This window comes from Cervus elaphus, chromosome X (genome assembly GCF_910594005.1).
Source record: "Cervus elaphus chromosome X, mCerEla1.1, whole genome shotgun sequence".
NCBI classification, from domain to species: domain Eukaryota; kingdom Metazoa; phylum Chordata; class Mammalia; order Artiodactyla; family Cervidae; genus Cervus; species Cervus elaphus.
In genome coordinates, this window is record NC_057848.1 from 47,157,476 (window position 1) to 47,172,194 (window position 14,719).

The 14,719-nt window shown below is 35.7% G+C and overlaps 1 protein-coding gene across 7 annotated transcripts in view; it reads left to right on the top strand.

Moving 5' to 3' along the window:
- The window catches only part of STAG2 (stromal antigen 2), a 129,357-nt gene that overhangs the window by 83,743 nt on the left and 30,895 nt on the right, over positions 1–14,719 (top strand). For all 7 annotated transcript variants that reach the window (XM_043895182.1, XM_043895188.1, XM_043895184.1 and 4 more), the window contains 9 exons: positions 6,269–6,386; positions 6,809–6,912; positions 7,878–7,970; positions 8,110–8,199; positions 8,769–8,972; positions 11,096–11,166; positions 11,490–11,577; positions 11,670–11,750; positions 13,567–13,659. In XM_043895182.1, coding sequence (XP_043751117.1) covers positions 6,269–6,386; positions 6,809–6,912; positions 7,878–7,970; positions 8,110–8,199; positions 8,769–8,972; positions 11,096–11,166; positions 11,490–11,577; positions 11,670–11,750; positions 13,567–13,659 — 942 coding nt within the window. The remainder of the gene's footprint in view (positions 1–6,268; positions 6,387–6,808; positions 6,913–7,877; positions 7,971–8,109; positions 8,200–8,768; positions 8,973–11,095; positions 11,167–11,489; positions 11,578–11,669; positions 11,751–13,566; positions 13,660–14,719) is intronic.

Genomic DNA, 14,719 nt, shown 5'->3' on the forward strand with positions numbered 1-14,719 from the left:
CCATGATCTTAAGTGTTCTGAATGTTGAGCTTTAAGCCAGATTTTTCACTCTCCTCTTTCACTTTCATCAAGAGGCTTTTTAGTTCCTCTTCACTTTCCTGCCATAAGAGTGGTGTCATCTGCATATGTAAGGTTATTGATATTTCTCCTGGCAATCTTGATTCCAGCTTGTGCTTCTTCCAGCCCAGCATTTCTCATGATGTACTCTGCATATAAGATAAATAAGCAGGGTGACAATATACAGCCTTGACCTACTCCTTTTTCTATTTGGAACCAGTCTGTTTGTTGTTCCATGTCCAGTTCTAACTGTTGCTTCCTGACCTGCATACAGGTTTCTCAAGAGGCAGGTCAGGTGGTCTGGTATTGTAGGGCCCTTTAAAGCTTCACACACTGAAGAGAAATTATTTACTTATATTGTGAATTGATAAAGTGAAAAGTGAAAGAGAAGTCACTCAGTCGTGTCCAACTCTTTGCGACCCCATGCCTACCAGGTTCCTCCGTCCATGGGATTTTCCAGGCAAGAGTACTGGAGTTGGTTGCCATTTCCTTCTTCCGGGGATCTTCCTGACCCAGGGATTGAACCCAGGTCTCCCTCATTGTAGGCAGATGCTTTTACCATCTGAGCCACCAGGGAAGTCAATGAATTGATAAGTAATCATGTATTTTATGTTTTACATAATCATTACCACTCCCGTTATGTTACAATATATTTGTAGTGTATAACTGAGAGGAGTTCACTTATGTAATACAATTGCCACCTCCCCCCCATCTCTGCATTCTGTATCCGCAGATTCAGCCAACGGGATTCAACCAATAGTGGACAGAAAATATTTTTTTAAAAATTCTAGAAGTTTGAAAAAACCAAACTTAAATTTGTCATGTACTTCAACTATTCACATAGTATTTGCATTGTATTACGTATTATAAGTTATCTAGAGTTGATTTAAAGTATATGAAAGGATGAGAGTAGGTTATGTGTAAATACTCTACCATTTTACATCACTGGGCTTCCTTTGTGGCTCAGCTGGTAAAGGATGCGCCTGCAATGCGAGAGACCTGGGTTTGATCCTTGGGTTGGGAAGATCCACTGGAGAAGGGAAACGCTACCCATTCCACTATTCTGGCCTGGAGAATTCCATGAACTGTAAAGTCCATGGGGTTGCAGAGAGGCGGACATGACTGAGCGACTTTCACTTTCACTTCACTTTATATCATTAACTTGAGCATCCTTGGAAAATCTATGTGTGGTCTTGGAAGTAGTCCCCCTCAGGTACCAAGTGATGACTTTTTTTTTTTTTACAAATAAATAATACAGATATTTATTAGAGATTATCTAGCTTACTTTCAATATACTAACATTAAAAGAAAAGAGAAATAGACTGGAGAGTACATCACCAAATTTGGTTTTGACTCAAGAGTCCTGTGTCACAGCACATCTGGGGTCCCCATTGGGAGAGGGTCCCAGGCTGCTTTTATAATCCCAGGATGGATGCAAACTGATACCTTCATCAGTCTGTGACCAAATTGCAAGCCTGGTTTTATGTTAATGATGTTTGTTTTGTCTTGTGAAACTGCTGCTAAGCCTGGGGCTTGGTTGGCTTTCTTATCTATGGTGCTGCAAGTCTAGCACTCACAGCAGGCAGTCACTCAGTCAGTCCCAGTCAGGGTGATGTCCGGGCAGGTTAGAAGCAAGGTCAGAGGCCTGCTCTGCTTTGTCTCTGAAGCCTAAACAAGACTATTCATTTCATTTCCCTAAAAGTCCCCAGGACTGTTTAGGCTGAAGAACACAGGAACAAGGCAAAGTAACACAAGCAGTCTTATTAATTCTGTAAGTAACAATGTAGAACATCTTGTAGGTTTTAGTGAGAATAGTCTATTTATAGTATTTGATGGAGCGTTTCAATAAGCAGAGTTCTCCAACTTGAGAAGTTGGTCCATACAGCAGTCCTTCTGTAGCCTTGTCATAGTTCTGTCAGTAAATGGGTGCAGTTATCCAAGTCTAGATAATTTAACCACCTTTGCAAGAGGCTATGATTTTATGCTTCTGTTGGCCAGCAGTAGGGCAGGGGAGGTTGTGTTGGGTATTGGGCAGGTGATATTTTTGTATTACCATTTGGAGATCCATTTGCTGCATTCTCAAGGAAACACATTTAACAAGAGGGTTAAAGATGCATAAAAGTAGAAGAACTGTCAAGGTGCCTAGAAGAAAGGCTAGCCAGGAGAAATAGGACCAGACATTGGCCCATGATGTCAGTGTTTCTGTAGGTATGAGAAGATGCAAGAATTCGTGCTCATAAAAAAGAAAAAATCTTTGCCTGAAAACATCTGACTATCTGAAGGCCTGTTCTGTCCGTTTTTCCCAGAGCACAGATTGAGTGTCTAATTTCTGATATCCATCCTGAATTCCTTTTAAGAGGTGTTGAAATTCAGCAGTTGTAGTGGCCATGATTTAATCTTTTCAGAGGTAGTCTGCAAGAGCCAGTTTCCAGTTGGCAGGGCCCCTTCATCGCCACAGATTTGACCATACTTTGGGGGGCATTTCATGGCTGTTGCGTTCCATGGTGCTAGAAAGGCTCAATACCAGGTCTGGCGAAGATTCCATTGATAAGCCACTCTGTGCTGTCATTGGACTAGGCCCTGTGAATAGCAAAAGTCTCCAGACCATTCCTGTCTTGCTAACCTCTTGATCCAGGAAGATGTTCCCTCTTGTTGCCTCTTCCCATATCTAGAGTTACATTATTGTGATCATTGATCTTCTGTGGAACTATATATATCATTATTTTATCAGTGGCTCAGTCACATACTTGGAAATGTAAAAGACAACAATTTTGTGAAACAGGCAACATAGAAAATAATACAACTAGCCGTTATTAGTAAGGTCACAAGCAAGAATTTAAGTCAAGAACTTTCATTAGGTATAGCTCAGTGTACCCGAGGTCATCTGACTTAGTTAAATGATTATATCCAGGTGTTAATCCCCTGGTTGTACATCATGGAGCATTTAATCTTTATCTAAAGCTTGACTGCTGATATAAGCTTTAGAAACAAAATTAGAGTGTCCTTTTAACAACTTAATTAAATTTTTAGTAATATAACAACAAGGAACTATCTCAGAAGTGAGGAACAAAACTAGGATTTAATGTTCAGTGAAATATAAACATTAACCCTTCAGCCAGGGAATACTTTATCCCATCAAATAAAAATGAGGTTTGTCAGGGAGCCAGGAAAAGCCAAGTGGCAGTCTTGGATTTCCCTTAGCCCTGACTGTTTGATTTACAGCTGTTGCTTACCCATTTTAAATTCCCCAATTTAGGAGTAGACTATTTGCCATGTTTTAAGGGCATCAGGATCGCAGTAGTTTGACAGTGAGGGGTTAATTTTGTAGAAGCAGAAGAAGCTTTATCTACATGTACTATAATCTTCATAGAGAATGCTTACTTTACCAAAATAACAAAAGATTTTTAAAACAAATGTAAATCACTTAAAGGCAAAGAAATTCACAATCTCTTATCAGTGACTCAGACATGTCTTAATTAGATTAGCAAACAAGCATTAATACTAGATATTTAATATTGAATATGTCACAGTTCACGTGAAGCTGAAATTCATTTAGGTTAATTTCTCTTGTAATTGTTTGATTTGTAAGCGCTTACTTTTCTTTAAGTCAGTTGAATTAGAGCTCATTTACAAATTAACCTCATATTATCCAAAAACAAAGATACACACTGAGGCATAGATAAATCCAGACAGACAGACAGGATCTCATAGTTTTCCACTTGAGATTTAAAATGTCTCTTTGACTCTTTTCTGTCTTTCTTTTTTTCTTTTTTTAACCTTGGCTTGAAATTTCCATTTGCCCAAAGCTGAGGTCTCAGGCACAGTGGGCTCTGTATTTCAAGGACATGTGCTGTCCTAAATTGCTTCTGTTCTCTCAAACTCTTTGTGACCCCATGGACTGTAGCCCACCAGGGCTCCAATTGTAAGTTAAATTCGTCTGCCCAGGGGATCCCTTGAGGGGATCTTCCAAACCCTGTGATTGAACCCTTGTCTCTTGCATATCCTGCATTGGCAGACAGATTATTTACTGCTAGTACCATCTGGAAAGCCCAGGCAAAGGTTAACTTCAAGCTTTTTTCTAGGCAGACCTTTGTAAAAAGCTAGCTGTTTTTAATTGCATATGTAAAAAGAACTGGTTTTGCAGTTTCAAAAAAAAAAAAGGAAAAAAGTCATTTTAACCAGTTTTCTCCAGAGTCTAAAGAATACCATGGCCATCCTGTGCCAAAAAGTCATCTTGCCTTTCTGTTCAGTTCGGTCGAGTCTGACTCTTTGCGACCGCATGGACTGCAGCACGCCAGGCCTCCCTGTCCATCACCAACTCCCCGAGTTTACTCAGACTCATGTCCACTGTGTCGGTGATGCCTCTGTTGTCCCCTTATCCCCTTTCCCAGCATCAGGGTCTTTTCCAATGAGTCAGTTCTTCACATCAGGTGGCCAAAGTATTGGAGTTAAAGCTTCAGCATCAGTCCTTCCAGTGAATATTTAGGCCTGATTTCCTTTAAGATGGACTGGTTGGATCTCCTTGCAGTCCAAGGGACTCTCAAGAGTCTTCTCCAACACCACAGTTCAAAAGCATCAATTTTTCGGCACTCAGCTTTCTTCACAGTCCAACTCTCACATCCATACATGACCACTGGAAAAACCATAGCCTTGACTAGATGGACCTTTGTTGGTAAAGTAATGTCTCTGCTTTTTAATAAGCTGTCTAGGTTGGTCATAACTTTTCTTCCAAGGAGCAAGTGTCTTTAATTTCATGGCTGCAGTCACCATCTGCAGTGATTTTGGAGCCCAAGAAAATAAAGTCTGCCACTGTTTCCCCATCTATTTGCCCTGTAGTGATAGACCAGATGCCATGATCTTGGTTTTCTGAATGTTGAGTTTTAAGCCAACTTTTTCACTCTCTTCTTTCACTTTCATCAAGAGGCTCTTTAGTTCTTCGCTTTCTGCCATAAGGGTGGTGTCATCTGCATATCTGAGGTTATTGATATTTCTCCTGGCAATCTTTTGTTTCTGTATCCATAGTTTTATAGCTAAAATATTGACCAAATAGTGCTCAAGTTGACTCTGAACAGGGCAGGAAAAAAATAATTGCTAAAGTGGGGGAAGGAGCGGAGGAAGTTGGGCTTACCCTCTCCCCACTGATAGATTGGAAAAGTTAGAAGGGGATTAGCTGATGGAGAAGGAGACAGAGGCAGATGGAGGGGTGTAAGGCAGCAACAGGGCAAAGAAAGGCAAAAGAAAGGGGAGTGGGGGACACTGGGAGAGCCGACTTGAATAGTGATTTGATTAACTAAAATATAAGTTTGGCATTGTAACATGGACAGTTGTCCTCAAAAATCACGTAATTCCTTTTCCAATTATGTCTAACTTCTCATTAGACTATTTAAATTTATGTACCTTACGGTAGGGAGATGACCATCCAGCCTCTCACCTAGCGCGGCACATTCTTAACCTTTCTCAATCAGGACAAGCCACAAAATTTAAGGTTCCAATTCTCACACCGTTCAGTGAATACCGTTCACTAGCTAACGAGCAATAAGGTGAATCTTCCAATCTGGGAATAAAAACTTCATCAACCTTAATCTCTTTTCCTTAAAGAGTGGCATTTTGTCTCACAAATCCTGCTCACAGCGCCAATTAATGTTTTGCAGAAAGTTTACACTTTCGTTTCAGGTTCAAAGGATTTGTTAACAAAATAAGCCACTCGTTATATACAAATAAATAATACAGATATTTATGAAAGAACTATCCAGCTTACTTTCAATATACTAACATTAAAAGAAAAGAGAAATAGAAAGAGCAGAAAGTATATCACCAAATTGGGCTTTGACCAACATTCAGACTTAAACAGCGCTGGGAAGTCCCGTGTCACAGCACATCTGGAGTCCCGTTTGGGAAAGGGTCCCAGGGAGTGCGTTCACTTCGTGGGGAGACTTCAAACAAGATGACTGTTTTGAGTCAGGTAATAACTAAATGCATGCATATAGTCTCTTCAAAAACAATTTTCGTATTAATGATTATTGTGAGAAATGGTAATACCTAACAGTGTTTACTTACACTTAGCAAGCTAAGGCAATTCTTCTCTTTCCTTTCTTCCACTTGACATTAAAAAACATTGTTGTTTGTGTATGGTGCCAACAAAGCTTCCATTCTTTTGATTAAGGCTAGTATGATATTTGTCTAAGAGCACATTGTTCTTTTTAAATTTTAGTTACATGAGCATGCAGCATACCTTGTGGATAGTATGTGGGACTGTGCTACTGAGCTGCTGAAAGACTGGGAATGTATGAATAGCTTGTTGCTGGAGGAGCCACTTAGTGGAGAGGAAGGTAAGGATGTTTAATTATGGTATTTTTGTTGTCTAGGCAATTTTGAAAACAGATTTTACTTATTCCATTTATTTATCTCTTAGCATTAAAATAGTTGATTCAAAGTCTTTGGGTAATTTTGTTTTCATACACATGAATATTAGAAAGGTATAGTTCCTGTCAACATTTATTATGTTTTATTGTATTTTATTTTTTTGCATCTGTTCATATTTTCATTTCTCAAATTGTGGACTGGTAGTTTACAAATTTATAATGTTTAGTAAGTTTTAACTTGTTCTGGTCCTTTTTGTGATATAGTAATAGGATTTTCCCTAGTACATTAGGTCAGATTCTGTCACAAGCACAAGAACTGTTATGTAATGATTATAAATGGCATATAGAGAAAAAAATAGGTTAACTCTTTCTGATTATTTTTTTCCCAGCACTAACAGACAGACAAGAGAGTGCTCTGATTGAAATAATGCTTTGTACCATTAGACAAGCTGCTGAATGTCATCCTCCTGTGGGGAGAGGGACAGGAAAAAGGGTACGCCACCATATTTTCAGTATTCTAAATTATATGTCTCTTTTTAAATATTTTTTTATAGTTCTTATTTGTGGCTATATAATCAAATCTTTGAATCTTAAATTTTGTTTTTTCGGTGATCTTTGCTTATAAATATGTTAGAAGTAAATTTTAAAGCATTAGCAGTTTGGGAAGTCTGCTTTCCTTCTATAAGATACTTTGTTAGTTTACTACAGTGATTGTCAGTCCTTGTAAAGATTGCTTGCTATGCATCATTTTAGAATGATGTATTTGTCAGTTTTGATTTATTTACAAATTGACTTTCTGCTAATAAAAGTAAGATCGTCATCCATTAAAATGGGAGAAATATCTGTTTCCTGGGACTAAATTTTATTGCATTATTTCAAAGTTCACATGTATTGTAGACCAACAGTTTCACAGGCTTTCAAACTTTGTGATGCACAAAAATAATCTTTATATTGTGACCTAGTACACATCTATATATGTGTTTCTGTATATAACTGAAACAGTTATACAGTATAAGTTAAAATATTGCAACTTATGTGATGCAGTCAATTCTTTTTGTTGTTGTTGTTCTTTTTCAATTACTAGTAGTTAATTACATTGAATTCATAACCCATGGGTCATGGCACAACTTACAGTTGACTGAAATCCTACTCACTTCCATGACTATATAAGCTAATGAACTGTATTTCCTAGCTGCTTTTCTTTTCATCCAAAGTTAGGGTAGGTTAGTCTAATGTGGTATTGATTTTGTCTCTAGAACTATTCAAAGATTTTTAAAAAAACAATGTGCAGGCTATTCTCTTTGTTACTTACTGGATTTCAAGTTTTATAGTAGAAGTTTTTGTATCCATCATTTAAAATGTCATTTTATTACTTATTTTTAATATTTTAACTTGAGCACCTAACAGTGTCAATGGGCTTACTAATAAATACTTGGAAACTTTGTTGTGTTTCCTTAGGTGCTTACAGCAAAGGAGAAGAAGACCCAGTTGGATGACAGGACAAAAATCACTGAACTTTTTGCTGTGGCCCTTCCTCAGTTATTAGCTAAGGTAAGTTTGTGTCAGTATCAAGAGTGTTGTTAAGAAATTACAGGGTTTGTTTGGAAATGCCATACAGAATTTTCTACTTATCATAATATTTCCTTACCATTATTGTGATGTTTTTGACATGATTTTTTTTATTTCAAAGTACTCTATAGATGCTGAAAAGGTGACTAACTTGTTGCAGTTGCCGCAGTACTTTGATTTGGAAATATATACCACTGGACGATTAGAAAAGGTAGGGTGTTTCTGTGTATAATAAACCTTGAAGAAAAATTGTTAATATAGTTCATCCCATCATATTGCTTATTTATATTTTTTGAAATTTTTTATAGCATTTAATATAAAGGAAAGCCTGTATCTTGTATGCCTTACATATTTTAGATAAGTTGGATTTAGAGAATGGCACTAATGAGGTTTCCCTTTGATTCATGTTGATAGCAATACCCTCCTTCCTAGACATTACGTTACTGTGTCACTGACCATTTATGGAGATTGGAGGTGGGTAACTGGATAAGAACAATTGCAAAATGAAACAGCTAATATTCATTGAATGCATTTACTATGTTCCAGGAACATGTATATTTATATGTATTAACATCTTACCAAAGCCCTGGGAGATAGGTAATATTATTCCTGTTGAAGTAGGGGAAGTAAGTTTGGGTGGGTTAGTGCATTTTTTTACTTTGACTAGAAAAACTTAAAATGTATGTGCTGTATTTGAAGCTTTTCACCCCAGTTGTACAGTCATTTTATTCCTGTCATCATACATACCTTAGTTTTAATGAAGAAACTTTGATTTTGCAGCATTTGGATGCCTTATTACGACAGATCCGGAATATTGTAGAGAAGCACACAGATACAGATGTTTTGGAAGCATGTTCTAAAACTTACCATGCACTCTGTAATGAAGAGTTCACAATTTTCAACAGAGTAGATATTTCAAGAAGTCAACTGATAGATGAGTTGGCAGATAAATTTAACCGGCTTCTTGAAGATTTTCTGCAAGAGGTATGTATTACAAGTATTTTGTCAGTTGTCCCCCACTGTGGCCCCACCCCCCACCCTTTCCATAACTAGGTCAGTCACAGTCTTGGTGATAGTCTTTAGTAGTATGTTGAAAAGACATTCAGACTTTCTGTTCTGTGATTCTGTTTTTTCTCCATCAAGAGAGGGAGGTAGCAAGAATCTGTAACTTAAGAGATGGTGAAAGCAAAATTAGCACCTTTCCTTATTTTTTTTAATTTAAAGAAATGATCTGAAAAGTTTCCAGGAAGTTTCCAGGCTTTAGTTGAACAGGAGGCTGTTACGGAACAGGGAACAGAAAAGTTGAGCTAGATTGTTTCCATGTAACCTCAAAAATTGAGTTATTTCTTAATGGTTTGGAAGTTGATTTATTTATGGTCTTTGATATTACAAAGCCTTGATAAATTACAGCAGCTGTTCATTTTGGTGTTTCATTGTTCAGTTCTATTTCCAAAGAAGCTTAAGCATGATATTCAAATACATTTGTATTTTTATTGTGATTTTTATCTTTTCTGGGAAGATATACTCAACAGTTTAGTTTATTTGCATAAAGTAAAAACTCATGATTCTCAGGTTATTGCATTTAGGTTTTTCCACATCACGTTTGCCATAAATTCTGCAAAAATGATACAGACTTTTGTAATTTCCAGTTATTTTGTTTAACAGTTAGTTCCTAAACTTTCTTATTTCTCTGTGTAACATTTCATGCTTACTAAGTTTTGTTTAATTGGAGGTTTGTGTAATATGTTGATGTATGATGATTACATTTTTAGTTAAAAATTTTAATGGCTCTACCCTTGGCTGGATATGATTCTTTTTTTTAAAAAAAAGGTTTATATTGGAGTGTAGCTGATGAACAATGTTGTGTTAGTTTTAGGTGGACAACAAAGAGACTTAGGCATACATATACATTATTCATTCTCCCTCCAAACACCCCTCCCATCCATGCTGCCACATAACATTGAGTAGAGTTCCACATGCTATCCAGTAGTACCTATACAGTTAGCCATTTTAAATATAGCAGTGTGTACCTGTCCATCCCAAACTCCCTACCTATCCTTTCCCTCCATCCTTCTCCCACCTGGCAATCATAAGTTTGTTCTTTTAGTCTGTTTCTGTTTTTTAATAAGTTCATTCGTATCATTTCTTTTTAGACTCTGCACATAAGGGATGTCATACATTTCTCCTTCTCTTTCTGACTTATTTTACTCAGCATGACAATATCTAGGTCCATCCATGTTGCTGTAAATGGCATTACTTCACTCTTTTTAATGGCTGAGTAATATTCCATTGTATATACGTACCACATCTTCTTTATCCATTCCTCTGTCTGATGGACATTTAGGTTGCTTCTGTGTCTTGGCTACTGTCAACAGTGCTGCAACGAACATTGGGGTGCATATATCCTTTTGGACCGTGTATTTCTCTGGGTACCTTCCCAGGAGTGGGATTGCTGGATCATATGGTAGCTCTACTTTTAGTTTTTTTTAGGAACCTTCTTACTGTTCTCCATAGTGGCTATACCAGGTTTCGTCCCACAAAGAGTTCCCACAAAGATTCCCTTCTCTCCACACCCTCTCCAGCCTTTACTGTTTATAGATTTTTTTTGATGGCAGCCATTTTGACTGAGGTGAAGTGATACCTCATTATAGTTTTGATTTGCATTCCTCTTAATTATTAACAATGTTGAGAATCTTTTCATGTGCCTCTTGGCCATCTGTATGTCTTCTTTGGAGAAATGTCTGTTTAGTTTTTTTGCCTGTTTTTTGATTCAGTTGTTTGTTTTGATGATGTTAAACATCACAAGCTGTTTGTAATTTTAGAGACTAACGCCTTGTTGATCACATTATTTGCAAATATTTTCTCCAGTCTGTGGGTGGTGTTTTGTTTATTGTTTCCTTTGCTAGGCAAAAGCTTTTGATTTTAAATAGGTCTCCTTTGTTTATTTTTGTTTTTATTTTCATTATTCTGGGAGATGGGTTGAAAAAGATACTACTGTGATCTTTTATGTTATACTTTCTTTTTAGGGTGGTACATAAATGTAATAGCTTAAGATTTTTCACTTCTGTAATTATTAATGTTTGATATGGTATAATTAACATTTATAGGGTGAAGAACCTGATGAAGATGATGCATATCAGGTATTGTCAACATTGAAGCGAATCACTGCTTTTCATAAGTAAGTTGAATCTTAAAGTTTCTGATTTTTTAAAACTTACCAAATCAGAACCAACTTACATGTTTTGGGATTATAATGTCATAATTTTTGCTGGGTTTCTTGTGCTTTTGGGGGAAAAGTGTTTGGAATCATACTTTAAATATGAGAAACAAAAAAAATTTTCAACTAATATACTTTTTTAAAGTACACATTTTTTTGTTCTTGTGGGTACATGTTAGGAAGTTTACTACATTTTACTTTAACAGTATTCTGTTAGCAGTCAAGTCCAGAACAGATGTGATTAAGCTTAAATTTTTAATATAACTTAATTCTTTTCTTTACAGTGCCCATGATCTTTCAAAGTGGGATTTGTTTGCTTGTAATTACAAACTATTGAAAACCGGAATTGAAAATGGAGACATGCCTGAACAGGTTTTTATTTATTTACAAGTTATATATTTCACTTTGAGAATGAAGATGTGTGACTTTTAAAATTTAATTGTGTTCTTTTTGTTCCTTTATAGATTGTTATTCACGCACTGCAGTGTACTCACTATGTAATCCTTTGGCAGCTTGCAAAGATAACTGAAAGCAGCTCTACAAAGGTTTGTGGTGGTTCAGTGGCGTCTTTATTAAATATTACTAAGTTTTCAGCAAACTTAAACATAAGACCGATTATTTCAATAAAGTTTTGCTTATCTTCTATTTAGGCATGTATACTTTTGAAAATAGTTACTTGTAGTTTGATATATATTCTGTGAAAGAACATTAAACATTTGTTTAGAGAATGGATTTAAAATAAAAAGTCACATTTGTAGGTGGCATAATTTATGGATTTCCACATCATTCTCAAAAGTTCTGGATGCATGAACAACTATAGACTTTGTAAATCATGACCAAGAACCTTCAAAACATACAGATACAACTATTGAGTTCCATAAGTTAATTATTACAAGCTACCTGTCCCTAGATCTTATGCCTTGGTATTGTTTGGGGATCATCTTATTCATACTCGGATCTCTCTACTGATGTTCCAAATTCATGAAAAATTATTTTGTGGTTGAGTGCAGTATGCCAGCTACTAGGTCATAGAACTTTCAACATTTTATCCATAATTGTAATCATTGATGTGTTTAGTAATGGAACTAAACAGTACTGACTTTTTCATTTGTAAATTAGAAATTTAAACATCATACTTGTTGCAGTAGATATTGCCTTAAATATTATTTGAGCACATTTTTATAAACATTAAGTAATTTCTGTAAGATGTAGAGTTAGTTGTTTGTAGTTATTTTCCTCAAGAAGGAATCCTCTCGATGTTTGTTTTACATAAAATCACAGAATAACTTTAAAAATATTTTGAGGTTTTTAAGTACATGATGCTGTTATATCTACAAATGGATATTTGCCCCTGGCAAAGAACAATATAGTACTATTAAAATAGTGTACTTTTTGTCAGACACTCAAAAACTTTATTTAATTCAGTGTCAAACTTGTAGTAGGTCCAGTGACTATGTATTAGCAGATATGATTGCTCACCTAAATCAAACGCATTGAGTTAAAAATTAACATGGGAAAAAGGTAATATGTTTAGTAGAGGGAAAAAAGGGTAAAAATGAAAGTTATTATATACAGAATTATTATGCTGAACTTGGTTGAGTTTTCTTTACCAAAGCAATCTCCAAGTTAAACCTGTTTTTTTAACTTGTCTATTACATACACTGAATGTGTACTGATATTCTGTCGTTTGGCATTCAGTATCAGGAGATTGGCAAAGGTAATGCCTCAAATAAATTAGTGTGTATGATCTTTATAGAGTGTTTTTCTGTTTTAAATTAATTGGTAAATATTTATAAAAAGAAAAAAACTTCTTTAAAAAAATCTAGAAAAAGATTCATCCTTTAGTGTAGGTTTACTAGAGACTTAAGTTTTTTTTTTTTTTCTTAAGTGGAGTAATACCATGAAACTAATTTTTGTTAGGCCCCTCTCTGTTTTTAAAAGCACAGTCAGTATCCTACAAATGAAAGATACTGTCCCCCTTTTTAAAAATCATTTAATTTATTCCATTCATCACTTGGCTGGCCATCAAATTACAAAGCAAGGATGGAGCGTAAATCCTATTAAACATTCTGAAGCAGTGGGTTTATATGGATAGCCATATATAGTCATATAAGTCTTTTCTCATTCTAAAGATCATTTAGGATTTTATCCGTTAATATACTTGGTATTTTTAAGGTGCAATTTGTTGAGATTTTAAAAGTGGTTTTTGTTTTTCTTTTTGATAAATGCTAAGGAAGAATTTAATGTACAGAGTTAGCACAATTAAATATATGATGATCTTTATGTAATTTAAAATATCTTAAATACTGAATGAGTTTTTAATACAGTATTTTAAAATGTTATTGTTAAATTTTTTTCAAGGAGGACTTGCTGCGTTTAAAGAAACAGATGAGGGTATTCTGTCAAATTTGTCAGCATTACCTGACCAATGTGAATACTACTGTTAAAGAACAGGTTAGTAACTATTATAGATAGCAGTCTTTTGTAAGCAACCCTGAACAAATATTTGAAGTAATATAGAAAATTTAAGTAATACTAAAATTGGGCAAACTAGAAATATCTTGTATTTGTGTATATACCATGCTCAAAAAATAGATTAAGTAATATTAAGTCCATTTGGAGCATTATTGATTATTATCATATTGCAGTCATTCTGTGTTACTGTTTCTTTATGCCACACTTGGTAAACAAACCCATATATACAAAGTAGGTGTTTGCAGTTATGTAAGTTATTCCTGAAAGCAACAGGTATAGCAAGTCTGCCTCAGGGAGGTCAAGGTCCATCCGATTTTGTTATCTCTGAGAATATTATCAGATCTTGGCATTCCTGCCTGTCCTGATTCTATAAAGTTTTTTTTATTATGTGGACTCTGTCTGAAATAAAAATTTTAATCACGTCCCTGTCTTCAAAGTGTTACCTTCCCATCTCATATGCCCTCTTAATTCCAATCTTGCCAACTTTCTCATTCTGAAAATGCATTGTTACCTGGTGCCATGGGTAGTTTTCCCATCTGTAAAATAAATTCTGATCCTGGGACCAAGAGCCTATTTAGTTTTGAATTGTAACAATAAAGGACTTGGGACTTTAATTTTCTTCTCTACAATTCTGATAAGAGGTACAGAATTTTAGAAGGTATCAGTAGTAAAATGATTTTATAGTTAAAATCTTATAATAGAATTTTAATGAAGTAATGTATGTGTGTGTGTGCGCATGTACGTGCACTCAGTTGCTCAGTCATATCTGACTCTTGGCAACGCCATGGACTGTAGCCCGCCAGGGTCCTCTGTCCATGGGATTTTCCAGGCAAGAGTACTAGAGGGGATTAGCCATTTCCTCCTCCAGTGGATCTTCCCAACCCAGGGATCGAACCTGTGTCTCCTGCAGTGGCAGGCGGATTCTTTACCACTGCATCATCTGGGATGCCCTTTTAGTGAAGTATACACTGATCCAAACTTAATATGTGAACTATTGATATATTTTCATAGGCCACCAAGATATTCAGCTTAATATTCC